At 39.1% G+C, this 27,246-nt stretch overlaps 2 protein-coding genes and 1 pseudogene across 5 annotated transcripts; 1 reads left to right on the top strand and 2 right to left on the bottom strand.

The window, feature by feature from the left end:
* The first annotated feature begins 1,917 nt into the window (after positions 1–1,917).
* On the top strand, positions 1,918–9,362 carry LOC112189636 (protein MEI2-like 2). 4 transcript variants are annotated; one of them, XM_024328979.2, is made up of 13 exons: positions 1,918–2,377; positions 3,304–3,357; positions 3,484–3,627; positions 3,717–4,186; positions 5,150–5,308; positions 5,409–5,525; positions 5,634–5,785; positions 6,546–6,637; positions 6,768–7,692; positions 7,806–7,890; positions 7,980–8,048; positions 8,242–8,421; positions 8,654–9,362. In XM_024328979.2, exons 2-13 carry the CDS (start codon positions 3,315–3,317, stop codon positions 8,768–8,770), a joined length of 2,553 nt encoding a protein of 850 aa, XP_024184747.1. In that variant the 5' UTR covers positions 1,918–2,377; positions 3,304–3,314; the 3' UTR covers positions 8,771–9,362. The 4 variants fall into 4 exon arrangements, with proteins under 4 accessions (XP_024184747.1, XP_024184746.1, XP_024184749.1 ...); XM_024328978.2 differs by having other exon boundaries at positions 1,919–2,334; XM_024328981.2 differs by lacking the exon at positions 1,918–2,377 and adding an exon at positions 2,386–2,950.
* A 584-nt stretch (positions 9,363–9,946) lies between these two features.
* LOC112189637 (ribose-phosphate pyrophosphokinase 4) lies at positions 9,947–13,908 on the bottom strand. The gene is made up of 7 exons (XM_024328982.2): positions 13,603–13,908; positions 12,692–13,007; positions 11,848–11,943; positions 11,642–11,710; positions 11,426–11,554; positions 10,467–10,563; positions 9,947–10,381 (listed from the first exon to the last, which is right to left on the bottom strand). The coding sequence occupies exons 1-7, from the start codon at positions 13,716–13,718 to the stop codon at positions 10,251–10,253; spliced, it is 954 nt and encodes a 317-aa protein (XP_024184750.1). The 5' UTR covers positions 13,719–13,908; the 3' UTR covers positions 9,947–10,250.
* A 904-nt stretch (positions 13,909–14,812) lies between these two features.
* LOC112184866 lies at positions 14,813–15,626 on the bottom strand (annotated as a pseudogene).
* Positions 15,627–27,246: the final 11,620 nt, after the last annotated feature.

The following is a 27,246-nucleotide window of genomic DNA, read 5'->3' on the forward strand; positions in this document are numbered from 1 at the left end:
TAGTCAAATATGTGAGAACACATATTTATGACCACATCTAATCAAAACATTTTGACCTAAAGTCCTAAACGGCCTAAGGCCCTAAGCCGTTAAACGAACTAACGAAGAGTCGAAGACCCCCAAGCTCTCTTCGAGTCTTTTGCTTCTCCACTCTCCAGATCTTCTTCAGTTCTTCTCGATCATCTAAATCCCCGATCCCCCTTGATCAGTCGATCCCCAAGCTCTCTTTGAGTCTTCTCCACTCTCTAGATCTTCTTTAGTTCTTCTCGATCATCTAAATCCCCGATCCCCCTCGATCAGTCGATCTCAATTCACTAACCCTAGTTCTAAGCTCTCTTCGAGTCTTCTCCACTCTCTAGATCTTCTTCTGTTCTTCATCTAAATCCCCGATCCCGAATTTCTTTCCAATTTCCCTTCATACAGCAAGCATGATGAGATGAGAGTGGAAGTAGCCTCAAGCCCTCAACCTTACTTTATTCAGTTTATTGTGAGGATTTGATTTTCAGCTTAAGCTTGTTCAAGCACCATCCAAGACTCTAACTCTCTTAGTAAGTAGCCTCAACCTTTTTTTGTTGTGTTTCTTGTTGGGTTTACTGGAAATTGAAATTCACAAAAAAAGATCGGAAATGTCATGTTCTTAATCATCTGTTTCTGTCAAATTTTATTTTGAATCATATGGTAGTAGCGATGGTTGTTGCTATTATATCATATAAATGGTAGGAGCGATGGTTGTTGCTTCCAGATTTATACACTCTTAGATTCTTCGCCAACTGGTAGTGCAATAAGCTTTGGTAGTTTATATGTTCTTTTGCCGAATTTGAAAGGAATTTACTGCTTGTATATTCAGTAGTTTAATCGTTTGGGTGCTGCGTAAATTACCCTTGCTTATGTATCCGTTGATTGGATTGTGTTTATAGTCGAAGAGGAAGGTCAGAGAGCCGAAGGAGGAGCATGTCACTCTTGGATAGTTGGACTTGCATTCTATCATAATATGCAATCTGCAATTTGCAGTTTTGCACATATTGTATTATTGTCCATCTTCACTAGTTCATTTCTACTTTTCAAGAATTCTTCAATTCATTTTAGTATTTTACATTGTTTAATTTGGTTTAACTGTTTAAGGCAAAATTGATTGTGTAGGTTTATAAGTTGCAGTGCTAAGAGGATAGTTGCATCATAGAATGATTGAAATCTGGAAATTTTGGATAGCTGTTAAAGTACTTAAGTGTGGGACAAAAAAAAAAAAAAGGAATCGGGTATCCCGAATTGGGCCCGGGCCTGACCCTATCCCGATCGGTTTCGGTACCAACTTTAAAAAAACGTTGTTCCGTCAAGAATAAAATTTTTAGTACCGGGCTTGGTATCAGTCAGTAACCGGCCCGTCCCGGTCCGTGCCCAGCCCTATGTAAAAGTAAGAAAAACCTAACTCCAAAGTCCAGTCCGAAAGTCTGAGTGGGTTGGGCCACAAATCCTTATCGTTGCGGGTCCGGTCAAACTCGACCCATAATTACAGCCACGCGGCACGAACCCATTTGCTCCGGGTATTCCTCGGGACTTCTACATCCCCACGTACAAAAACAGTGGAACCCAACTCTCCGGCCGATGCACCAGCACGTCATCAAACCCCACCACAATAAAGTATCGCAATAATCCCCTGGAACAACCACCAGACAAATCCCTTATCCCCTCGGCCCCACCACACCTTCCCCGCCATTCACGCCCCGCCACGTAGCAGAGAAAAAGAAAGAAAGCAATGGCATTAGCGTAATTGCCCCCAAGCACGAGGCCGCGAAATTATCCGAGTGCGTCATATCTCTCAATCTCTCATATATGTGTTTTGGGTTCGCGTCAACGGACGCCAAATGAGATTCAAATCCAGTTGAATTTCTAGTTTGCAGTAGAGAGAAACAAAATTAAGCTGTTTTCCGTGTTTTTTTTTTTTTTTTTGAATAGGATTAAAGCTCTCTGTTATGGTGCCTGAGTCTGAGAATTAAATAATAAATAATAATTCTTTTTTGCCTTTATTTTCGTATATTTCTGGTACTGTTCCTTGCCTCCAATCATTTGCCCCTCATCATTTTTATTTCATTATTGTTATTATTATTATATATTTTATTGGCCTTCCCTTCCCTTCCCTTGCATTTTTTTTTTGGTTGGGAAATTTTCTTACATTTTGTGTCTGGTTTCTCGGCGAGAGAGGAGGAAGTAGAGGAGTAGAAGAAACAAATATCTCTGCTTCTACGAAACTCTCACACACTGAGTCCACAATTCCCATTTCATCATGAATTTCAATTTCACTCCCTGACTCCTACCTTTCTCTCTTTGCTCCCTAAGGTACTCTTTTAAAGGAAAGATCTTCTTCTTCATGATTGTTGAGGTAATTCAAGTGTTGGATTTCTGGGTCTGGTTGGCTTTCGTGTGATTGGGTTTATTTGTGTCAAAGGTTTGGTCTTTGCATGTGATTGGATGATTCTGCATGTGGGTTTTTTCTTTTTTCTTTTTCTGTTTTGGTGGAATTGGTTTTGGTATTGTGGGGAAAGTTGATTGATTTGAGGCTTATTTGGGTTTGGAAGTAGGTAGGTGAACTGTAACTTTGAGTTTGAGTTCAGAGCCTTTGTTGACTTGGTTACCTAGTTGGATTTCTTGTGGAGCTACTGGGTTGGGGCTATGCCAGTTTCTTCAAGCTGGTTTTAGTTTTAGCTGATCAATTACCAACCAAACTTGTGTTGTGTGGTAGGGCCCCCCTTTGGATTTGTGTGTACGTTGTGATTAGACGAAAATCGCTCAGCTTTATCTAGTCTTGGGAGATCAAATGTGCCTACCTGGTTTTGATACTCCTGGCAAATTGTGTTGCATGTTTTGATGCTATCTTTAACAATATTGATGGTTTTTCTTGGTTATATGAAGAGAGCAGTTTTGTGCTAAGTCAAAAGTAGGAAACTATTTGGAGGTTAGATAATTGTCTTTTACTGTTGGGGTTCTAAAATTAGTTATAAATGAACCTCTAAATGTACAGAGCATTGCATGATTGGGGTTCGAGACGACCTTTACCTTGCTAGTCATCCAAACTACATTTTAAGCAAGCACTTGAACTCTGGATGAATCAATTGATCACATCATCCCTTGTATTTTTCTTTTCATTTCTTTGCACCATACTGATTCTTGTATGATTTTATCTATTGTTTATGTTTGTCGATGCATACAATGTATCTGTAGTTACATGTGCATGTTTCCTGAGACAATCGCGCGTTTGAGAGTTTTCTGATAGCTGAACTTTCTCTTTTACTGTCCTTGTGTTTGCAGAAAGTGATTCAATGGAGAAACATTTAGAAGATATTAAAATGGGTCGTTCTGAAGGTTTTATTCTTTTTTCTTTAACTGATGGAAGCATTACAAGGCACACAGCTACATACATATGCTCTATAAATGTCCTTACGCATGCACAATCTTTCTTTTGATGGGTCATTTGTAACTGTTCTGTAGGGGCCTTTAAGATTCCATCGGTCAATATTCCTAGAAAATTAGAGAATACTGCATGGGGCATCCTTCGTACAACTGAGGCATATCATGCATCAAGTGATACTAGCTTGTTTTCGAGCTCATTGCCCGTCCTTCCACATGAAAAGTGTACGTCTGAGTTCTTTTATAATGTAAGAGGTTATCTGTATCTGTAGAATGCTTATTGGGAGTTGAGACTCTATTTCCTTAATATGCAGTGAATTTTGCCGATTCGGAGCATTTGCGTCAGTCTGTTGATGATAGCTTACCCAATCTGGTTAAAGTTGACCAGGACATTGAGATTAAAAATCCACTTGAGAATGCTGAATCAAATTCGTTCAGAATTACACTTCCCGATGATGAAGACGAACTGTTAGCTGGCTTAACAGATGATTTTGATCTAAGTCGGCTGCCTAGTCATCTGGAGGAGATGGAAGAGTATGATCTCTTTGGCAGTGGTGGCGGAATGGAATTGGATTTTGAATTGCAAGATAGCCTTGGTATTGGTTTGTCAAAGCTAAGCATATCTGATGGGGTTAGTCCAAATGGTATTGGTCATTATGCTCTTCCAAATGGAGCGGGAACTGTGGCTGGAGAACATCCTTATGGGGAGCATCCTTCAAGGACCTTGTTCGTTAGAAATATCAATAGTAATGTTGAGGATTCCGAATTGAGATCTCTATTTGAGGTATTCTGCGTTGCTATTTCATTTAACTTTTTGGTTGACTTGGCTTCTTTGCCTGGCTTGGTTTCTTTTATGTCCTCGTTTTCTATGTATTTGGGTGGGTCGGGGCTGTTGTTTGGCGGAGAACTGCAACTAAGAACACACTGTTATAGATGATTCCTTCATGATACGATATCAAATGAGTTCTAGCTGCCTTATTCAATGTCGTAGGTCCTCCAAATTCCCGTATTAGTAATTAAGACTCCTCAAGCCTTCCAAGTGAATAGATCCATCAAAATCCATGTGGTAGAGGATAAGAAGCATATAACTTTTTATATCATGGAAATAGCCTTCCCTCCTTTTTGACTTAACCATTGCAAGGTAACATTCAGCAATAACTTGTTACAAAACTCATTTCACCTGGGGTACTTTGGAGTGCTAACTTGGTTAATATGGGATTGGATTTCATCATGCTCCCTTTCTTGAGTTGATTAGTATTTTCATTGTTGCAACCTGCTTTTGCTACTGTGTGAATGACATTGGTAGCTTCCAGGTTTAGTAATTTTAAGAACTATACTGTTAAAGTTAGAGACCCCATTTTGCAATGAATTCTTAGTACTATACCCTTAAGGCTGTGCCAGCTTTCTTCTTGATGTTGTGAAGTTCTTTTCCTACCACAATGTTCTGGTAGATATGTAACTCATTTCGGTGGTGCACCTTGGAGTCTGGCTTGGTTGATTTTTCGTGCTTTCTATTTGGATCCCTGATTCTCCCACACTTGCTAGGAATCTAGAGTCACTCATTTTATTCTCTCTCTTTTGAGAATCGGCTCATTTGTGTGCGAGAAAGTTTGTAATTGGTTATTGTTATTGCTTTTTAAGTTGTTTTTAATCTTTCTTCTGTACAACTGTTGTGTATACAATTTTTCATCTTTTATTTCGATACTCTTATGCTTATTGAGTTCTGGTGCTCTCCCTTTTTTCTCAGCAATATGGAGATATCAGAACTTTATATACTGCGTGCAAGCATAGGGGATTTGTGATGATATCATACTATGATATCCGATCTGCTCGCACTGCAATGCGTGCATTACAGAACAAGCCCTTGAGACGAAGAAAACTTGACATTCATTTTTCAATTCCCAAGGTTTGAATAAATCAATTAGTTGTCTGATATTATAAATTGGTTTTTACTAGTTTTTAAATTTACATCTTCATAATGCATCTTTTTCTTTGCTGAAATTCAGGATAACCCTTCAGAAAAGGATATCAACCAAGGAACTCTTGTGGTTTTCAATTTGGATGCATCAGTGTCAAATGATGACCTTCGACAGATATTTGGGGCTTATGGAGAAGTCAAGGAGGTATAAATTTTTTAGGAGTCTATTGTTAAATTTTTTTTTTGTCTCTCCCTCTGGGTGCCTTGTGCACCTTTTCACTATCTTGATTATTTTTCCTCGATCGAAATGCAGATCCGAGAAACACCACACAAGAGACACCATAAATTCATAGAGTTTTATGACGTTAGAGCTGCAGAGGTAGCTTTAAGAGCACTAAATAGGAGCGACATAGCTGGGAAACGTATAAAGCTTGAACCCAGCCGCCCTGGTGGAGCTCGAAGAAAGTAAGTTGTGGTTTTTGAACCAATTTGACATTTGTGCTCAAGTCATTTGCATTATCTGGATTTTTATCATCTTATTAATGTTATAAGAATCTAGCAAACACTGTTGCGAAGGCTAATTGGATCTTGTAAGTGTCATGTTGCCTGCTTGGTTAATGGTGCTACATTAATTTATCAATGGACATATTTATATATATTGTGAAGTCATGGCTGTTTGCTGGACTTCAAAAATTATAAATATGTTGTCAACTTGTCAAGATACAAATTCCATCGTGTGAGGACTCTTAAGAAACAAATGCATTGATTCGAGAGTAATAGCAGTTACAACTTCAAACCTAAGTTGAGGATCTCCAAATGAAGGAAATAAACAAAAATGTCAATAGTCACACTTCTGATTACTTTTGACCTTTCGGAATCATTTACCTTGTTGTTCTTTGGGAGCTTATTTAACTGAACTATGTTGCATGTGCATGCTGTGCTATGTCTAGACTCTGTAGAGGCTGGCTTCTATTCCATGGAGAATTTGAAAAACATGCATTTGTGAACTTTAGTTTAATCCATCTTTTGTTTCTTTTACTTTATATCAATGTTTTCCTGGCCTCCATTCCATATGTCATATGGATTTAGCTACTTTCATGCTATATAACCTTTCTTGAATTCCAATAAAAGAAAATTGCTTTTGATGAATCCTGTAAATATAGATATCTTGCTGATTTTACATTTAAACCTGGCCTAAATGAATTCTTTGTACTTTCTATTTTAGCTTGATGCAGCAACTAAGTCAAGAGCTTGACCAAGATGAAACTCGGAGTTTCCGACATCAAGTGGGTTCACCAATGACCAACTCTCCTCCAGGTAGATCTCTCTGTTTCTGGATTGAGCTGATAACTTGGTTTTTTCTGTTCTTCTCTTGAATTCCTGGATTACACTTACTGGGAATGCATGGTCTGCTATAAGCTAAGTCAATGGCTTTCATACTATGCAGGTACCTGGGCACAAATTGGAAGCCCCATTGAACATAATCAGCTTGGTTTTAGTAAGTCCCCAGGTCTGGGAAGCCTGAGTCCTGTAGACAGCAACAATTTACCTGGGTTAGCTTCAATTCTTCCAACTCATGTTCCTAACTCCCCAAAGATTGCACCTATTGGTAAAGACCAAGGAAGGTTGAACAATACGAGTCAGATATTTAGTAGCTCCGTTTCAACGCCAGGAGCAGCCTATTCCTTTCCTGAGCAGAAATTAAGCACTAGTCCAGGTCCCATGTCATATGGTGAGTCAAATTCAAATTCATCAGGTATTGGAACTTTGTCAGGTCCTCAGTTTCTCTGGGGAAGCCCAACTCCTTATTCCGAGCCCAAGTCTTCTGCCTGGCCAACATCATCTGTGGGACATCCGTTTTCATCTGGTGGACAGGGACAGGGTTTTCCATTCACTAGCCGGCAGAGCTCTTTCCTCAGTTCACATAACCATCATGTGGGATCTGCTCCATCTGGTGTTCCTCTGGATAGGCATTTTGGCTACTTCCCCGAATCACCTGAAACATCCTTCATGAATCCAATGTTTGGGGGCATGGGTTTAAGCTGCAACAATAGTAATTACATGATGAACATGGGTGGTCGAGCAACTATGAATGCTGGTGTTGGTCTTCCAGGAAACATTAGTGAAAATGGCTCTCCTAGTTTTAGAATGATGTCAATGCCAAAGCATAGTCCTGTGTACCTTGGGAATGGTTCTTACACTGGACCTGCAGCAACCATCAGTGAGCTATTTGCTGATCGTGGTAGGAGTCGGCGGGTTGAGAATAGTGGGAATCAAGTAGATAGCAAAAAGCAGTATCAACTTGATTTAGATAAAATTCTCCGCGGGGAAGACAGTAGGACTACTTTAATGATCAAAAACATCCCCAATAAGTAAGAAACAATTTGTAGTCATCCCAGGATTTCGCTGCTTGCCTACGTTTTTGGTTGTGTTTTGGTTTTTAGTAGCACATTTATAAAGTTGCATATAATCTTTTTCCTTTCAGGTACACTTCTAAAATGCTGCTGGCTGCTATAGATGAAAATCACCGGGGTACATACGATTTCCTGTACTTGCCAATCGACTTTAAGGTGATTCTTTCCACTGATGTTTGATTGTGAGTGCTCTAGGATTTCCTCTTGCTGATCTAGGACTGATGGATGCCCTTGTTTTTTTGCAGAATAAGTGCAATGTGGGTTATGCCTTCATCAATATGGTGTCTCCTTCCCACATTATAGCCTTTTATGAGGTTGATTCCAGAATTTCAATCGTTTCGTTTACTGCTGGTCTATCTGTTTTTTGTGTGGTTTATTTTCCAGGAAGAAAGGAACAACTTAATACTGATATTTAATTGGCAATCTAAAAATGCTTGAATCAGACTGAAAGTGGGGATAAACATCTATAACTCTTACCAAGTACTTATACCATAAAAATTGGTGCAGGCATTTAATGGCAAGAAGTGGGAGAAGTTTAACAGTGAAAAGGTTGCTTCACTGGCTTATGCACGTATCCAGGGTAAAGCTGCCCTTGTGACTCATTTTCAGAATTCAAGCCTTATGAATGAGGACAAGCGTTGCCGGCCTATCCTCTTCCACTCGGAGGGCCAGGAGACTGGTGACGAGGTAATATGTTTGAGTCATCTATGTTTTATGGATAATGATATTCACCTTTGTTCCCTCATTGTCAAATATGATCTTACCATGGCTTTTTTTTTTCCCATGTTTGAAATCCTGATTGGTATTGTAGCATCGCTGCGTAAAATTGTTTAGTATCATTAGGAGCTTCTCTGTCTTGAAGTCCTCTTGTAGCTCCCTGTTTTGTTTAATTGATATCCATGTTTTTGTGGATCATCAGGAAACTTTCCTCTCCAGAAATTTGAACATATGCATACGGCAGCCAGATGGCTCTTATTTGGGTGATTCATTGGACAGCCCAAAGGGGAATCTGGATGAGAATCCAGAGAACGATTAGCAATGGATTCATAATCTCACTTGCCTGAGCAAGGATTGGGCTGCTAACTTCTGCACAGTTAACTGTACAAAGTAGGGAGAGAGAGAGATCGAGGTATGGGGCATGGGGCATGTAATAACTCATTATGGCTAGCGTCCGCTTTTGAGTAACGGATACTTCTGATATTTCTTGAGAAGGTATCAAGGGAAAGCGGCCGAGAGCATTTTGTTAATTTGTAGGGAGTGCAAATTGTTATTCAACCAAGGGAGTAGAATAAGGCGAAGCGTATTGCTGAACTGTGAAGTCTCTGCAGCCATATGCTTCGCTCAACCGTCTGTGCAGAATTTCTCCTTTGGTTTCTTATCTTTTTCTTTTTAATTTTATGTTATGGGTCTTTTAAATCCCATTTGCAAATACAATGACTTGTTTATATGGTAAAATGCCCTGTTGGATATTAGGCTTCGGGGGCTGTTTCAAAGAGGAAAAGAAAAAAAAGAAGGTTGTATAGAAGGGAGACAATCATCTTGTTCATATTGTATCTGGTCTTGTCATGTACTGAAGAAAAATTGTATAAATATATAGTTGTACAGATGTTTACGCTCTTTCTCGCTTACTTTTGTTCCTGTGTTTTCTATGTTTGAAGAATGTGCACAGTATATGCAGCTTAGTTGTTCCTATTACATGTTGCTGATGAATTGGAAATATAATACCTCTGGAACCTGTTTCTCCACATTTCTTGCATTAGCATAACAAATTCACAATAAAAATATAATTGCCTCGAGGCAGGACATAAAAGTCTTTCAACAGATGGTTCCCCATTCTGTGAAAGTGTTGCATTCTGCCACCTCTTTAGGTGTGCTCAATTTGGGTCTGCAAACCCTTCATCAGAACATGTTATGAACCAAACCCATCAAATCAACTGATTAAGTCGAAGCCTCCTGATGTTCACTCTCGATCTGAATTCTGATGGTTCTGTTCGTCACAACTTCAAAAAGAATATAGGACAAGAAAACGAGTGATAGTATCACTGTTGGGAAGCAGAGAGGCTTTGTCATCCAGTACGGTGTTTCAACTCGGCAAATGAAAAGAAACATACTATCAGACCAAAGAAAAACAAGAGAAACAAAGAAGGAAAGATACCAACTCCCCCAAGTATGAGCGCTCTCCATGCCCAAATGATTTAGGACGAGAAATCTGTACCACTTAATTAAAATTCAGCACCTTTTGTTTATCCTGAGAAACAATCACATGCGTCTATGACACGAGTGAATCCGCATAAAATCAGACAGATCCTTCTGTATTCAAACATGACAAGTTCTAAAGTTACAGGGAATTTCAGACAGCAACCCCATTTCAGTCGGGTTATTAGTAACATAAAATCTAAATAGCCTTCTCAGACTCCAGGCAACTTAATCTGAAATAGCCTTCTGATGTTGTGGGCCTTTCCCTAATAACATCTTGCTGTCATCGGATACACATTATCTCACTTGTGTTTTTTTGTCTATTGAAGAGCATCAGCAATGGATCCTGCAAGACTTAAGATCTCAAAGGGTGCTTTATTTTCTACGGCTTTGACAGTAAGTGGGCAGGAATCTGTGATCCAAAAGTAGGCAAACAGGTTCTCCAACTCTCCTGAAAATAAAAACAAATGGCAATTCAGGTCAATCACAGAAAACTCAAATAAAAGTTATATAAAAAATACCATGCAAGTACTTACCATTCTTGTGAGTGAAACGCTCCCATGAGCGCTTAGGAAATACTCCATGGGTGACATAAGCACTAACCTTGGCTGCACCATGAGCTGCCAAAACTTTCTGCGCAATGGAACAATACAGAAGGAAGTTTAAGGCAAATTTGAACTTCAACAAAGCCTAATTTAACTTCAAGAATTTAGATTTCTGATGTACGCTTAACAATTACGGCTATGGGATCCGAGTCACCTGACCGTAAAATTCCAACTGAAGAGTGATTTTAATAAGCAAAGCAAAGCAAAGCCATTGCAAGAAAGAAAGTGTGTCTTGATGATTTTAAGAAACCATCTATATTTTGTAACACACCACATGAGTCATGGCCTTCACAACGTATATCCTGTAATTTTATAATGTCCATTGTATGAAATTAAAAACCGGTTCCCTTGATATGGAATTTTGCATAAAGTGAACCTCAGATATAAGGGTGCAATTGGATTATAATGTTAATTATAATGCCCTGCTATCTCATATTCACTATGTTAATTATCCCGGTATCATGTTGTGTCTTGCTTCCATAACTCCATAAAGAATTTGTATTTATGCAAGAGTACCAGGCATTAAATGAGTCACGTGCAAGGAAAAGAATTAGGTTGGAACTTCATATAAAATTTGAATTAATGATACCATATTCTTTTTTTAATCTTCCTACTTTCTAGATAAAGAATCAAAGACTTGTAATGGAAGTCAACAGTTGGATAAACTTTGCCTCATCCTGGATTAGAGGTCCAAAATCTAGGCCTTTCCATTACAAGCCTCTATTACATCCAGAATACATTAACAGAGTCATATTCTAACTGAGGAATTGCAATCTTTTCTTTTTGAAGGTGAATAACACTCTTGAAAGAAATAAACAATCTGCAATACTCAAGCAACAAGCTCAAGGGTATGAAAAGTCCAAACAGGGAAAAATGTTGGTAAGTCATACCTGGCACTCGATTAAGGTGCCTCCAGATTGAACCAAGTCATCAACAATGACTACATGAAACCCTGCAGGATTTCCCTCCTTGATTCGAACTATCCTCTTATCTCCTTCACGAACCTTATTACAGACAACCTGCCATCAAACAGTACCCAATTGCAAGAGGTGAGATTTGGATAGATAACAGACACAATTCCCTCTTAATCAAAATATCAGACTAACCATGGGAAAATGATCCAACTGCTTGTGAAATCGCTTCCAAGCTCCATCGTCCGGAAATGCCACAACAATCTGGAATGCAACTATAATTAGAATGGAAATCATAATTACAGAAATACAGACAGGACATGGAAATTGAAAAAAAAAAAAAAAGATTCTAACATGAAATGATACACTGCGAGACATGGAAGATGATGCTGCACCCCCACCTTATTAGAGTCAGGAAGCTGGTGGAGCCGTTCCTTTAAGAGAGGGATTCCAGTCTCAAACAAAGGCAAAACATGGTCCCCAAAGTAAAATCTTTCCTGCACAAAAACAAAACTGAAGTAATTAAAACATAAATACACCCAACAAAGTGTAATGACAAGCAACTTTCTACAGTCTCAGTTATTAAAACAAAGTATAGACCCAACATTTTACAGTCTCAGTCCTATGTGCTATTTAAAGATAAAGATATGAGAATAGCAAAAATAAGTCAACTGCAAAAGAGCAGTGCGAGTTTAATGTACAAATTGGAGTCTGACCTGTAAGTTATTGTACTATAGACATTTATTATTGCTGACCTATTACTAATTACTTTTGTTCAGACAAATGTAACTGTAAATTGAAATTTCAGCCCCCTGTAGGGGGATTAGTGTGTGGGAGACAAATATTGAAATATGCTTCATGAGCTCATTCATGATTAGATGCGAAAGAAACAGCAAGACGGGATGATAAATGAGGTTCTCTACACCTAGAATACAACTGAAAGTTTTTCTTGCAAGCTCAGATTAGAATTAATACATGAATTTTCAGAAAATTGGAATTTCATGAGATTGGGTTGTATGGATGATTGACTGCATTCGGTTATACTACTATGATACCCCCTAGTCTAGATTGAATGGTATATATATATGATCTGTACATGGGTAACTACAAATGCAAACTTCTCCAGCTTCATGCACACTTAACTCAAGAAAAGAATTTGCACCCCAAAACCTTGGAAATATAAACAAATTAAATGTTATGAAGTCTGTCAATCAGAACAAGAGAAATACCAAAAACGAAACAAACCTGTAAAGCATGTATGTCATAAATGACTAAACTGGTTGGGCCACCTTTTGATATGGGAATATTTGACAACATTCTCGCCATGGTAAATGCAGTTGCAACATCCCCTTCTTCTTCCATTCGTTCAAAGGAACCGGTTGGGAAGAAAGGCAATACTAAAGAGAAGGATGCAACAAACAGCTTGGGGAGTGCATATATTACAGACAGCTGCTCAAAGATAACTCCTTGGGAGCTGAAGGACGCAAGAAAGGCAACATGTTGGCCTCGAAGTTCTTGTGCATTGTTGATGAAAATGTTTGGAAACCCATCATCAAAGTTCCTGTATGAATATGATCCAATCAGACAATCAAAATCCCACCTATCTTACACATAATAAATTCAAGTCTCCTGTAACTCAACTGATATATGTATGGGCTACATAGATCATCTCATTTCATATGAAATTCTTGTGTGACATAACTCTCATTACATTATTGTAATCATTATAATATGCAATGGATAATGCAAAAATTAAAGTAAAACTCAAGGGGCAAGTCCAATTTCAAGTAACTACTAGAAATCTAGAATGAATGATGATCTCAATTACTCTTTTCCGGTCTCAAATCTTAACCATTCAATTCTTACTACCCTTCTCCACCAATCATTTTCGACTTCAAGTTTAATTTCCCAAACTCTTAGCTTCACACAAGATCAAAAGCTTTGCTCTTTTGGGTTTTTTTTTTTAATCTGTTTCCATTCATTGTGTCAGTCACTGCATGCAGTACATGAAAGAGAGTAAAGAACCCATTTATTCTTTTCAAAAAAATGAGCTGAAATAACAAGCACCCATCTGAATTCACGATTATATGAAACAAAGCCAGGGAAAGATTAAAGCTTTACAAAGCAAACATGAGAGAGAGAGAGAGAGAGAGGACCTCCATTTGATGGTCTGGAGAGTAATGAGGTCTGACTGAGAAGCGACCTGGCGAGCAAGGTCTTCGCATTCGGCGCAGTAGAACAAGTAGACTTGCTTCTTCTGTGACTTGTCCATTGCCGTCGTCGAGAAACAGAGCCCGGAAACACTCACAAAGACAGAGACAGAGACAGAGACAGAAGCGAAGAGGGGCTTTTTATTACTTTAGTTGCGACTTTGCAAAAGACTTCATTTGGCTACTTTCTTTGGATTAGTATGCGCAACCCTAACCCGACTATAGGGTCTTTTCCTGGTCATTCCAATTTCCAATTTTCAATTGGGTGAAAACTCTGTACATGGGGTATCCGAATTAGTGATTTTGTCCATTTACTCCATTTTTAGGGATTTTTTTCTCACTAACCCCATTAAGTTTTTTTAATTTCCTTTTACCCAATGCACTCTAAGCGAGTCTTCCCTAATACTCCATTAAGATTTTTTTTTTGTTTTTATTTTTTTTTAATACCATTTTACCCCTCACCCCTTTATTACTTAGAGAGAGAGAGAGAGAAACCATAAGAGACTTCGCCGGAATCCGGTCACCGGTCGCCGGAATCCGATCAGCGGTCGGCCGAATCAGGTCACCGGCCACCGGAATCCGGTCAACTTTGGCCGGAATCCGGTCACCGGTCGCCGGATTCCGGTCACCGGCCACCGCCCACCGGATTTTTCTGAAAATCTCTATTGCCCTCCAATAGAGGGGCAATAGAGGTCTATTGCCCCTCAATAGATGTCTATTATTGAGGTCTATTGCCCCCCAATAGACGTCTATTGGGGGCAATAGACGTCTAGATTACCGAAATGGTAATTAATCTTCCTAAAACTACACAAATAAAACTTTGATTAAAGAAAAAAAAACGAGGAGATTACATCAATTCAAAACATCTATTGCCCCCCAAGAGACGTCTATTAGACGTGTATTGCCCCATAATAGACGTGTATTGCCCCCCAATAGACGTGTATTGCCCCCCAACAGAACTTTCAGTCTCCGGAATAAGAACCAATCTCTTTAAATTTAGACAAATAAACTTTGATTAAATAAAAAAAATGAGAAAATTACATCAATTCAAAATGTCTATTGCCCCACAATAGACGCATCAACAAACGTCTATTTCCCCAATAGAACTTTTTTTTTTCCTTGTGGGCCTTCTGCATCAATGAAATCAATTCAAAACTTACAAGTAAAGCATCTCTCCTGGATTAATCGTACAGCAAAAGGGCCTAGGCCCATTGAAGAACAAAAGGAACTTGACGAGTTGTTCATTTCCAGCTAGACCAAAGCACAGACCTAGCCGGACTGTCCACTTCTAGCTCAAACTCTCCGGTGACCGGAGAATACGAATATTGAGCCGTCGGGTACTCCCTTACGTACATCCGATGCACATCGGTGGGAGGGAGGAGGAGGAAATGCTTCTGTCCCGTGATCACAGCGTAGAGATTCTCGTACTGATCCTTGTGAGACGACGCCGTAGAGCGCTCTTCCCCAATCCACATGTTGACGGCCTCGGGTCAGCAACCTAGGGCTTCGATGGCTAATTGGATATGCGGATCGCAGTTTGCCGCCAGAGGCGAGTACTTAGAGGGGAAGCAATTGTTCTACTGCTGCGCGTAGGAAACGAACGCATCATTTTTGGTCGTGATGAGGCGGCGGGCTTTAGGGAAGGGCGTGCGCACGTGAGCGGAGTCGAAGTAGAGGGGGGAGGAGGAGGAGGGGACGAGGGCGTCGGCGCGGCCGTGAGGGGTGAGGTGGGGAATCGAGTCGGTACAGTTCGCCGGAGGGCCGATGAGCTGCTTTGATCATTTGTACACCACAGCTGCCCGGAAATGAAGAGAGGGCCGGAGCGGACCCAACCCGGAGATCCCCGCTTAGAAATCCCCCGAAATGGGACCTGAATCTCGCCGGAGATGACTGATTTACGGTGGCTGCAGTGAATCGAGGCGAAAGAAATCGCCAACCTTCTGATCGCAAAAGCCGCCGTCGGCAATCATGGAGATCAGCACCTTCGAATGTCCGACTCCGACGAGGAGGGAGCGACGGGGAGAGGGAGGGACGGAGGGGGAGGGGGGGGGAGAGAGAGAAACCGGATTGGAGGGAGGAGACTCGGAGAGAGATGAGAGAGTGGCATGTTGGAGTTTTTTAATCATGTTAAGGGCAAAGTTGTCATTTCAATTCAAATTGGGTTAGTGGGAACATAAATTTCTTGCTGGGGTAAGTGGGATATTTTTCCCTCATTTTGGGGCTTTGGGTCAATGACCCTCTGAATTATTATAAAATCGGCTTTCTTTTAGCAACCGCAATTAGTCACCTATACAGCATGAGAAGTTACAATTTACAAAAACATAGTGAGGAGGAGTTCCGTCACAAAGTACTAGTACTTTTTATTTTTAGTTAATAAGTGAATTGATCTTATTAATTAATTTTAAGGTTGGCGGAGAAAGTGAAAAAGGGGTCTAAACACAGCAAATGGTAGGAGTGGGCATATGTCGGGCCGGTTCGGTTCTAGGCCCAAACCAAATCTGAATCGCATTTGTTGTTTGGGCCAGATTTGAAACCGACAACCGAAATGTAACGGGTCAGGCCGAATTTATCGGTGCAACCGAATTCCGGATCCGGCCGGTCGGTTTCGGTTCCATTTTGGGCCCAAATACTTCATTTTCAGGCCCAAAGTTTTATTCTTTCTGAAGCCCAAATTTCGTTACAAATACATTTGTTTTAGCCTTAAATGGCTGTTTTCAACACCCTGCAAACTGAAAATGCCCAAACTGAGCAACATTCATATAATCACACTGTTACATAACTACAAGACTACAACAACCTGCTAGTGGCAAAGTATTCAAAGTTTCAAGTTTTCAACCTGCAATGTTCAAACTAATTAACTATGTTCTCAACAATCAACATAAATACATGGACGAAGTGGTGTTAGCTCAGTGGTTAGAGCACCCACTACCTATGTACGAAGTCATGGGTTCGAGTCACCATGGGGGTAGGAGTGAAATCCTTTGATCCTCTTTTGAAAAACAAAAAAAAGAAAAAAAAGAAAAAAAAAAAAAGAAAAAAAAAAAAAAAAAAAAAAAAAGAAAAAAAAAAGAAAGAAAGAAAGAAAAGAAACAAGAAAAAAAAAACATAAATACATAATAATCAACATCACCAAATAAACACAGATGTAAACAAGTTCATCCCATCACAGTTCGAAGTTTAACGCATAAACATAAGTACATAACCAGCAGTCATAACTAGCAGTCCAACACACATCCAACAATAGTTCAAATTTCAAATTACCAAATTACAAACCAGCAGTTCAATTGAAAATTAACATAATAAAAACTAAAAAGTTGTAGACCCTCATGAGATATCTGCGGCAACATCCTCAATTCTTCAGTTCTTCCCTTTTTACTCCTCAGAAATGGAGACTTGTGTAACTCCAGACACATCTTCAAAGACATATAAACATGCAGAAATCAAGGTCAGATATTGAAAGCAACAGTTAAAGAAAATTCCAGAAATTCACAACAATCCAACATTAAACAGAAATGCAGAAACTAACAGAAATGCAAAGTTCCAACTACCAAACCTGATTCAAGCTTTTCCAGTTCTGCATAGAGATCAAGCTCAGTCTTTGTTGGCTCTTTGTACAGTGTAGACACACTGTTTACCCTCAGCCAATCACTGCAGCATACTAGACATTTCACCATTTGGGGAGTTAAGCTTGCTCTAAAAGGATCGATGACCCTGTTTTCCAAGAGAGAAGGCACTTTCAGATGCAATTGTGGATGCAGGAATAGCAAACACGTCTCGTGCAATCTGCGATAGAATGGGGAACCTAGCTGCATTTTCTTTCCACCAAGCCAATAAGTTGAAGTTCAGGTTTGTAGGGTCTTCGGTAGCTTCAAGGAGGTACTTGTCAACCTCTGTTTTTATCTCGACAACATCTTGTTCTTGTCTCAGCTTCATGAAACTAGAAATATTCTGAGCATGGCTGTCCTCCTCCACACTTAGTACATTTGCAGAATCCATTTTAGGCATAGTGGCCTCAATTAAAGCTTGGGCAGCTTCTGGATCAGCCTCAGCATATTCCTCGTATAGCTTTATAAAAGTGTCCTTGACCTCATCCACCATCAACTGCACCATTGCTTTGTCTTGCTGCAACTTGGGGAAGAAGTAGCTCAGATATAGCAACTAATTGTATCTTGGATCCATCACAACAACAATTAGGCAGATCTTGTTCATGTCCTCCAGCTTTTTCCAATACTTATCGAACTTCTTCTTCATTGATGTCCCAATGTTCACCAAGAGAGGATCTGAATCTTAGATGCATTTATCTAACTCCCCAATAATGGTACACATCCAAAGAAGGGGCTGATTGGCTGTCACAACTTTGGTGCCACTAAATTGAATTGTCGCATCACATAAAATCTTCAAAAACTTCACAAGTCTTGCTGCCTTCTCCCAGTCAACAGAAGTAGGAGGCCCATCCCTTTTCTTCCCACCAACTCTTTCTTGAAATATCCCTCAAACTGTGTGTCCTTATCCTCTAACCTCATAAAAGCTTTCTTAAACTTCACGGCAATATCAAGCATGAAGTAAGTTGAGTTCCACCTGGGGCATACATCCAAGGGAACAATGCCACCCTTATGCTCTACCTTTTCCTGAGCTGTAGCCTTTCGAAATTTATCCAACCTTGAAGGAGAGGATCTGATGTATTTAACACAGTTCCTAATTGCAGCGATGGAACTGTCCAACTTCCCCATGCCATCCTTAACTATCAAGTTAAGGATATGGCAGCAGCACCTCATGTGCAAAAAGCTACCATTCAACACAAGCTCTTTCCAATTTTCTATCTTATCCCGCATATAATCAAGCGCAACTTGGTTCGGGCTAGCATTATCCACAACAATGGTAAACACCTTTTCTATTCCCCATCCTATCAAGCATGACTCTACAAGCTTCCCGATTGTCTTGCCCTTATGATTAGGGATGACAACAAAGTTAAGGATACGCTTATGCAAGGCCCAACTATCATCGATAAAGTGGGCAGTTAAGACCATATAATTGATATTTGGATCGAAGTCCAAGTATCAGTGGTTAGGCTCACTCTCTGAGAATACGTAGCTAAGATATTCCTAATCCTAGTCTTCTCACATTGATACAGATCCCATGCATCTCTCCCTATAGCCCTACTAGAAGGTGGACTAAATTGCGGCTGAGTTACCTTCATGAAGTCTATAAACCATTGTCCCTCCATGAAACTAAACGGAAGTTCATCTCTAATAACCATCCTAGCACATGCAATCCTAGATACATCCATATCATAACCAAAAGCTTTCAGGTTTGCACCAAGTTCAGCAGAATCAAATGCTAGGAACTTCTGCTTTTTTGAAGGGAGGTAGAGAGGACACTTCTTACATTGATAAAGCATGTGGTTCCTCATGCTTGTAGTCCCATTTGACTTCGAGTGCACAAGGTATGTCTGCGGACAGTAATTGCACTTGGCTCGAGGCTTCTCCATCTTCGTACCATCAGTATTCAGAAGCTTGGTGAAATGATCCCAAGTAATGCTCTTGTTCTTTCTTTTGCTTCCAGCATCAGCAGGAGGAAGTTGACTTGAGGTATCAGCAGCAGTGGATTAAACACCTTGTAGTTGAGCAGCAGCAGCAGCACTTAGTGCAGTTCCAGATGGTGTGCTTGCTGGTGTAGTTCCAGTGCTACTCCTGGTGACATCAGTTGGTGTTGCAGCAAGCTCCGAATTGCCTTCCATCTTGAAAATAGTGAACACAAAAGATAAAACCCCAAATCATATCATAGAACAAGCAAATCAGTGAGAAACTAAGCCTGTATCTTCAATGAACAAGCAAATCAATGAACACAGAACACTATTGAAAGCTGAAACCCTAAAATTGAAAGTTTGAAACCCTAGAATCGAAATTTCATTCACTTGAACTCTTAAAGACTTAAAGTACGATAACAATCATAACATCAACCTAAATTAAGTATTGAACATTTGAACCCAGAGATGAGAGACCCAGATTAACAAGATGAATGGAACTGAAAAATTAGAGACCCAGATTGAAAAATGAAACATACCCAGATTGAAGAGAGAGTGAGCGGCTGAGCAGATTGATTAAGTGAGCGGTTGAGCGGCTGAGTGGTTTGCAGTTTTTCACTTTGAGAGTTGAGAGAGTTGAGAGAGTGGTTTGAGAGTCTGAAAGAAAAGAAGTGCGGCCGAGGAGGAATTAAGTGACCTAGGGTTGTCATGTTATTCAGTGTGCTAGGGTGCACCATAAGAAAATCTAAGCATATCAACTATTGACACATATTTATAAATATATATATATATATATATATATGAATATATATATAAATTCAGTCGATTCGGTGCAAATTCGGTCGGAAAACAACTCAAAACCGTTTTCGAACCGTATTCATCCGGTTTCGGTTCGGGTCCAACACCTTTTTCCCTTCTTATTTTCGGTTTGGTGACCGACCAGATATTTTTGGGGCGGTTCGGTCAGAAAACCGTTTCCAAATCGGTTATGCCCACCCCTAGCAAATGGCGTACACTTGAATGGTAAGGGAAAATGAGATCGAGATCCAATAGATTGGCACTACATCAACCACATGCGCTGTTGAAGAATCTGAAAGCAGTATGGCTAGCTTTCCCTTCTTTTGCCCCGTCAGATTCTGTTTCCGAATGGATTTTTGCGAGCTTTCCAGGTATGGGTCGTTCACAAAACCAACATGCAAATCAATGCCAATGGGTGTGGTACGTAGCACCTAGCATAAGAACCGGAAGCACGCTTCACCACCTCGACCTCAAAAAAGGCATTGATCGGCTGGAGTCTTCGAGGTGAAAATACTTGTTTCAAAAGTATAGTAGTATTCGAGAGCTACATCAGTAAAAAAAAAAAATTACTATGAAGAACAATTTTTTTTCTCTCTTAATAATAATATAATAAATATATAAATCTAAGGGCTAACTCGAATATTACAACCATAAAAGATAAACTCATAAAAGACACGAGGGCTTGGCCCAAGACCAAGACGAAGCCAAGCCAAACAAAACCAACCGAAGCTGCTATAGAGAACGGGAGAACATTTTCAGTTAGACTAATGCGCATGTATGTCCAATCTTTCTCTCTTTTTTCAAGCCTCAAATTTGTTAATATATATTCATCATTTCCTTTCCTCCCTACATGTGTCTTCTACAAAGATCGAGTATACACGATGAGGACGACATTCAATCTTCTTTACTTTGTAACATCTGTTCTGTTGGTTGACCTAAATTCTTGTGATGCATAACTCCATCAAGCTTTAATATTAATGGCAGCAAAGGGAAATGACAAGAACAATGTTGACTGCAAATCCAGATTTCCTGAGTGAGTGCCACATGTAAGACGTTTTCTGTTGGTTGACCTACATATAATAACATTATGGGTTATAAACAATTCTCAAAGGATGAGAATCAATTCCCAACCGTCTCCTCCCTACATTACTCAGGTAAGGAGAACATACAATAAAAAGAACACCCGAGCTCGATGCTTTAGTATAAAGTTTCTCTCATTAGTCATTACTGGTGGGTGACGAGTATGTCTTGATATGATCATTAGAGCATGTGCAGTGGGGACCTATTTTTGGGTCCAAAATCAAAATTTTGGGTCTAAAAGTTGTGGAATTGTGCTGCAGTGGGTCGGAAAGAATTGGATCCATTCCTCCCTGAGACTCAAATCCATTTGGACTAAAAAATTGTGGGGCTCATCACATGGCAAACAAAATCCCACTTGTTTCTAACTTTCTATTATGAAGCTTCTGACGTGAAGACCACCATCAGACCACTATGCTTTCCAAATCTAACGGCTATATGAGATTAAAATTGGTGGCTCAGGTTTGTTTGTTTCTTCAATTCAATGGTGAACAATTAATCAATTAATCAACTCAAATATGAATCTGCTCCACTCTTCTATAGTGGAAAGATTTGTGTTTTGGATCCAAATTTGAGTCTGAAAAAATAAATTTAAAGATGGGTTCAAAAATAAGTCCTGCACTACTGTAGCACCCAATAAAAGTAAGGCCCAGTTTGAGACTGCTTTTGAGCCCAAAAGTGCTTTTACAATTTAGTAGGGGTGTTTGGTAAAGTAGCAGAAATTGCTTTTGGGGTGGAAGCGCTTCCGGTGGCAGCGAAAAATGAGAAGCAGCACTGAGGGTGCTTTTCATTTCTGCTTCTACGGAAACCATCTCAAGGAAGCGGTACAATTAAATGATTTTTCTGTAACTACCAACCTGCTCTCTTCTTTGTCTCTTCTCTCTATTGTCCTTCTTCCTCTCTCTCCTAGCCTGTCAACTACAACTTCTTTTCCGTCTTATTGGTTAGAAGTATTACCATGTATGTGTTGATATGCAGGTTGGTTTTTCTTTCTCAATCGATATATTGAAGTAATATTTTCTTTAAATTTCTGGGTACCAGTCTCTTTCCTTTTTTCCATACTTCTATCAATTTAAGCAATTTGCAAATTAATTGGTCCTCTCTCTACACAATCTGCAAATTCATCCCATGTCTCCAAGCAATTCACCCAAAGAACTGAGGAACCATTAATCAAATTCCCAGCAAATTCAGGATTCCCGGTAATAAATAGAGCCAAATCCTATAATAGGCAAAGGTTTTGGCCATTTTCCACCGTACAATTCCAATAGTTACTTGTACGTTCTTGGTAGCTCATGAATTGAAATGGGTGCTGGCAATCCCTGAGCATGGATATTGGCCAGAAAGAGATGGGAGGAAAGAAAACTCTTCATTAATGTTCATTATCATTTTAAACGAATATAAAACAAATTTAGTCCAATTACATTATATTTTCATGACACCATAATGCTAAAATTAAGATAATACTCGAAATGTAATTTTTCTTTGTTTGGTTTTACTTCAAGACATTTTTTGGCCCCCCAAAAAAAAAGAATAGGAAGAAATACTTCGTAAAAAATAGAAATTGAGGGTAGTTTAATTTGAGTTGAGATTACACAAGACTGATATAAATATATTTTCAACATATTAAGTATTCATGTCCACTTTGGTGATTATCCACAACCACAATTTTTTTACTAACAGTTTACCAAACACCTAAAACAGCTTTTCATCCTCACATCACTTTTGAAAAAAAAATTTACCAAAACACTTAACTGATTTTGCCCACAACAGAAGCAAAAGCAATTCTGCCCACATCACAGCAATGCCAAACTGGGCCTAAGTCCTTTTGTACACTATTCAGATGGACTCAAATCACTATTCCAGCTTATTCGGATCCAAATTTGAGTCTAAAAAATGAGTCTTCACTACTGATGCTCTTAGGGCAACATAATGTGTGTTGGGTTTGAATTATATGGAAGTGCCATTATAGCATCTTTAAAAGACTTTCTATTTTGGATCCTTAGCTATTTTAGAGAGCATGTTTAGCCTTTTATATATATTTCAATAGCTGCACTAGACTCCTAAGCGACTCTCCATTATAACTTTTAGCTATCTCGCTCCTAAATATAGAGAGTGAGATGAGGCTCTCTCTAATTTAAAACATTCATTTTGAGTTGTTTTATGTAATTTATAAATACATTTAAATTATTTAATCTTTATTTAAAAAATAATATAAATTCAAAACGAGCTAAATAGAGAGCATTGATGCAGATACATTTTTAAATTGGCTAGCCAAAATGACTTTTTAGCTACTTTGGCTAAAATTTGACTGAAAAATGACTAGTATTACTAAATGTGCTCTTAGGTTTTACCCATACCGCAACTCATTATTATCTTGACTAAGTTTTTCAAATTATTCCAAGTGGTGAAAGAACTAAGGTGTTAAAATAAGTTAGCTACTCTCTCTTATTCCAAGTGGTGAGAGAATTAAGGTGAAAAATTGGTTAAAATAACCTAGCTTAGAGTTACATCCCTTAAAATCAGTGTTATCTGGATCGCGGGTCGTACATGTACATGTTCGCGGTATGCCAGTTACTTAGGCACACAATACGAAAAGGGTACATTTCTAAATTTAATTTATTAATATTATTAATATTAAAATAATTAAATTTTGTATTGGCAAAGTAAATGAAGTTTTTATTAATGTAAATATAGGTAAATAATAATTAAAAAGAAATTAATGATCAATGAATGAGAGAGTGGCTGCCTTTAAAATTAAAAAAATAAAACCAAAAATACAAATATAGATGTGGAAAAACTAATCTGGAGTCTGATAAGAATTGTTATATTTGGATAAGCATAATTAACTACCCTGTGTCAACTCAGCCAACGATGAAGGTAGTTTGATGGCAAAAAAGAAATCTTTTTTCTTCAAGAATACCATAAGATGGAAGACCAATCTTGGGTAAACGTGCCGTTAATATGGGATCACTAAATATGGCGATTTAGGTCATAGACGCACTGCGATTGGGTTCTTTTGATCTGGAACGCAGGTCACCTGGAAGATGAGCAATCCCGGTAACACTGTTCGAAATAACAAACGATATTTCTATTGATTGATAGAAGGTTTTAGTGAAAAGTTGATTATAAGCGCTTTTATTACAAATTAGACTTTTCATTCTAGTTAATCATTAAGTTAATTGTGAAGATAAGCAAAATGCATCACAGAGTTAAAGTAGGTGAGGTATTGCTATAATTCAACTTTTTCTTATACTTGTGCGATCATAAATATATATGAACTCAGTAGTGTTTCTATTTATTAGGACTAAATGTTCGGTGAATAATCTAGACAAAAAAATATATGCAATTATGTGAATACTCAAAGTTTCATGTAATAGTAAGTATTATAATCTGTTTTATTTTATTTTGTTTTCATTATGTAAATGTAAAATATAAACTTTTTTTTTTTTTTAGAAGGATGTAAAATATAACTTGGTATATTGAGTTATACATTTAATGATACTTCTTGATTAAAAAGAAGCAATAGGCTATCAATTGTCTAAGAAATAATGGAATTTATGATGAAAATGTCATCCTAATAATCTATAGATTGGATAGAGATTGAACGAATTGATGTCGATAGATGAGACTTACTGGCATGCGGAGTTGTTGGCTTTGCTTCTAGGAGTGCAGTTGGCTATTGATGAGCATTTCACACCGGTGATAGTGGTAACAGATTGTATGGATTTGGTTCAAGCTATCTCTGGCTCATCCCTTGATCAATCGGAGTTAGGGTTCTTAATTGATGACTTGCGAAACATGTTGCACGATGCTTTAGATGCTAAAGTGGTTTTTGGTAGTAGGCATGTTAATCTAGTAGCGCATACTTTAGCGCAGGAGGCCAAAGCTGGTCAATTTGGTATTGATTACTTTACCAACATCCCTCCAAGTGTGGAGGCTCTCATACTCTATGATTGTAATGATGTTTCATCAATGAATTGATATGAGCGTTTTAATGCGATGTTTTAATAATTATTTCCTCATATTTTACTTAGTTATTTCCTTAAATAAATAAATTTTAATTTAGTTTTTATTTTCTAGGTACATTGGAATAAATGGAGAAGAAATGAGCTGAAATGAAAACACATGGCGAAAAGAGAGGAGTCCTGATGGCACTAGGAAACCACACGGCTTGAAGATGACGTTGGAGATATTATTGGGGAATTAAATCTGATTTTGCCATGGGAAATTATGGAGTTAATGTCAAAAATCAAGAGAGGATCAAGGATAATAATGCCATGGAGAGATTTAAGGGAAAAAAGGTCCAAAACAAGTCCAGATTCATTCCTATTTTCACTCAAGATTATTTTGGCCGAAAATAAAGAGAAAAATCAGATAAAATCTTGGGAAAATCAGCAATAATATATTTGGAAAGATTATGGGATTGATTTTGGAGCTTTTTGATTGGTTGGATGACACAACAGAGCTAACGTGGCACTACGTGATTGGTCGAAGCTGTGTGGTGCAACCAGAAAATTCTTTGGAAATTAAATTCATGAAGCCTTGCCTTCCCCTATATATAGCATCCTCTCTAGACGTTTTTATACGACAACACCACAACACACCTCACTCACTTAGAAAATAAACATCAGAAAAATTCTCTCAATTCTCTAGTCTTCAGAAGCTCTGCGTTTCAAACAAGGAGGAGAAGAAGCCATGTGTTAGGGGCCGCACTTGTAATGCTACAAGCAACCTTGTCCAAGGTCATTAGTCAAGCCTTTGATTGGTTTGCTTGTGTGCTAGGGATGTTTTGGTAATTTACAAATTATGTAATTTATTTTATTTTAGCATTAGTCTACTCGGCATTTTTCATGTTTCCTCCTGTCATGTTCATGTAAGGCCGATATGCTCTTTGGGGAGGAGTTCCTAGTCGACATAGTTTGGACTAGTGAACTAGTATAGGTAAGCACATGTACTTTTGCCTCCCTTGCTGTCTTACCATCAATAAAAGAAGAATTATTCAATCATCTGTGTCTCGTGAGATTACCCTTTGCTCTTTCCATTCGAATATTCATTGTTCTTCGTGGTTGCCCAACGTTTATATAATTGCGTTCTTGCTTGTTGTTAGCACTATTTTAATATCGTGTGGCTTTCATTATTCCTTGCAAGGTACTCACTTGGCTGACTTGCTTGCTAGCAAGTGCCGCACGGACCGCTTTACGCATTGCAAAGTTCAGCTCGTGACAGTTGGTATCAGAGCCAACTCGGCTCAAGAAGCTCACTATGATGACAGGCAGGATGACAAACCAACAAAGATTCGATTGGTATGACCAGCAACTCGGAGAACTTGCGAGGGTGCCCGACAGGTTGATTGATGTCACCAATGTGTTGGACCGCGTCGACCTAGATGGGTTGGCGGCGTGGATGATAGAGGTGGAGAGCCTAAAGGACCGAGTTGTGGCCCTTGAAAAATGTAAAGCTCGAGGAGGTGGAAGGGAGAGAGATGTGGAAGAAACTCCCGTTCCAAACGAGAAAATGGGGGCAATGAGTGCTGCCTTTGACACACTCCAGGTGACGGTGGACAATATGGCAGAAGATGTCCGAGCCACCATTGAAGCATTCAGGAACGAGCTGGTGGAGATGAGTACCAAGCTCAACCTGACCATCCGTGCGATGGGAAACCAACCTGTGACGGACTACAGGAAGGTAAAGATACCAGAACCTCAAGCATTTGGAGGGGCGCGAGATGCCAAGGAGCTTGAGAATTACTTATTTGATGTGGAGCAATACTTCTGAGCAGGGAAGCCAGACTCGAAAGAGGTGAAGGTGAACATGGCAACAATGTATTTGTCGGGAGATGCAAAACTATGGTGGAGAACCAAGTATAATGACATCCAAAGGGGAGTATGCACCATTGACACTTGGGAAGACCTTAAGAAGGAGCTCAAGGCTCAGTTCTTCTCTGAGAATGTCGAATACATTGCCAGACGGCAACTAAGGGAGCTCAAGAACACCAACAACATTCGAGACTTTGTGAACAAGTTCTCTGTGCTCATGCTTGACATCCCGGATATGTCAGAGAAGGATCGGCTGTTCTATTTCCTTGAAGGCTTAAAGTTATGGGCGAGGACAGAGCTTCAGCGGCAGAGGGTCCAAGATTTGGCCTCCGCACAAGCTGCTGAAAGGTTGACGGACTACACATTCGAAGAGAA

Source organism: Rosa chinensis, chromosome 2 (assembly GCF_002994745.2).
Source record: "Rosa chinensis cultivar Old Blush chromosome 2, RchiOBHm-V2, whole genome shotgun sequence".
Taxonomy (NCBI): domain Eukaryota; kingdom Viridiplantae; phylum Streptophyta; class Magnoliopsida; order Rosales; family Rosaceae; genus Rosa; species Rosa chinensis.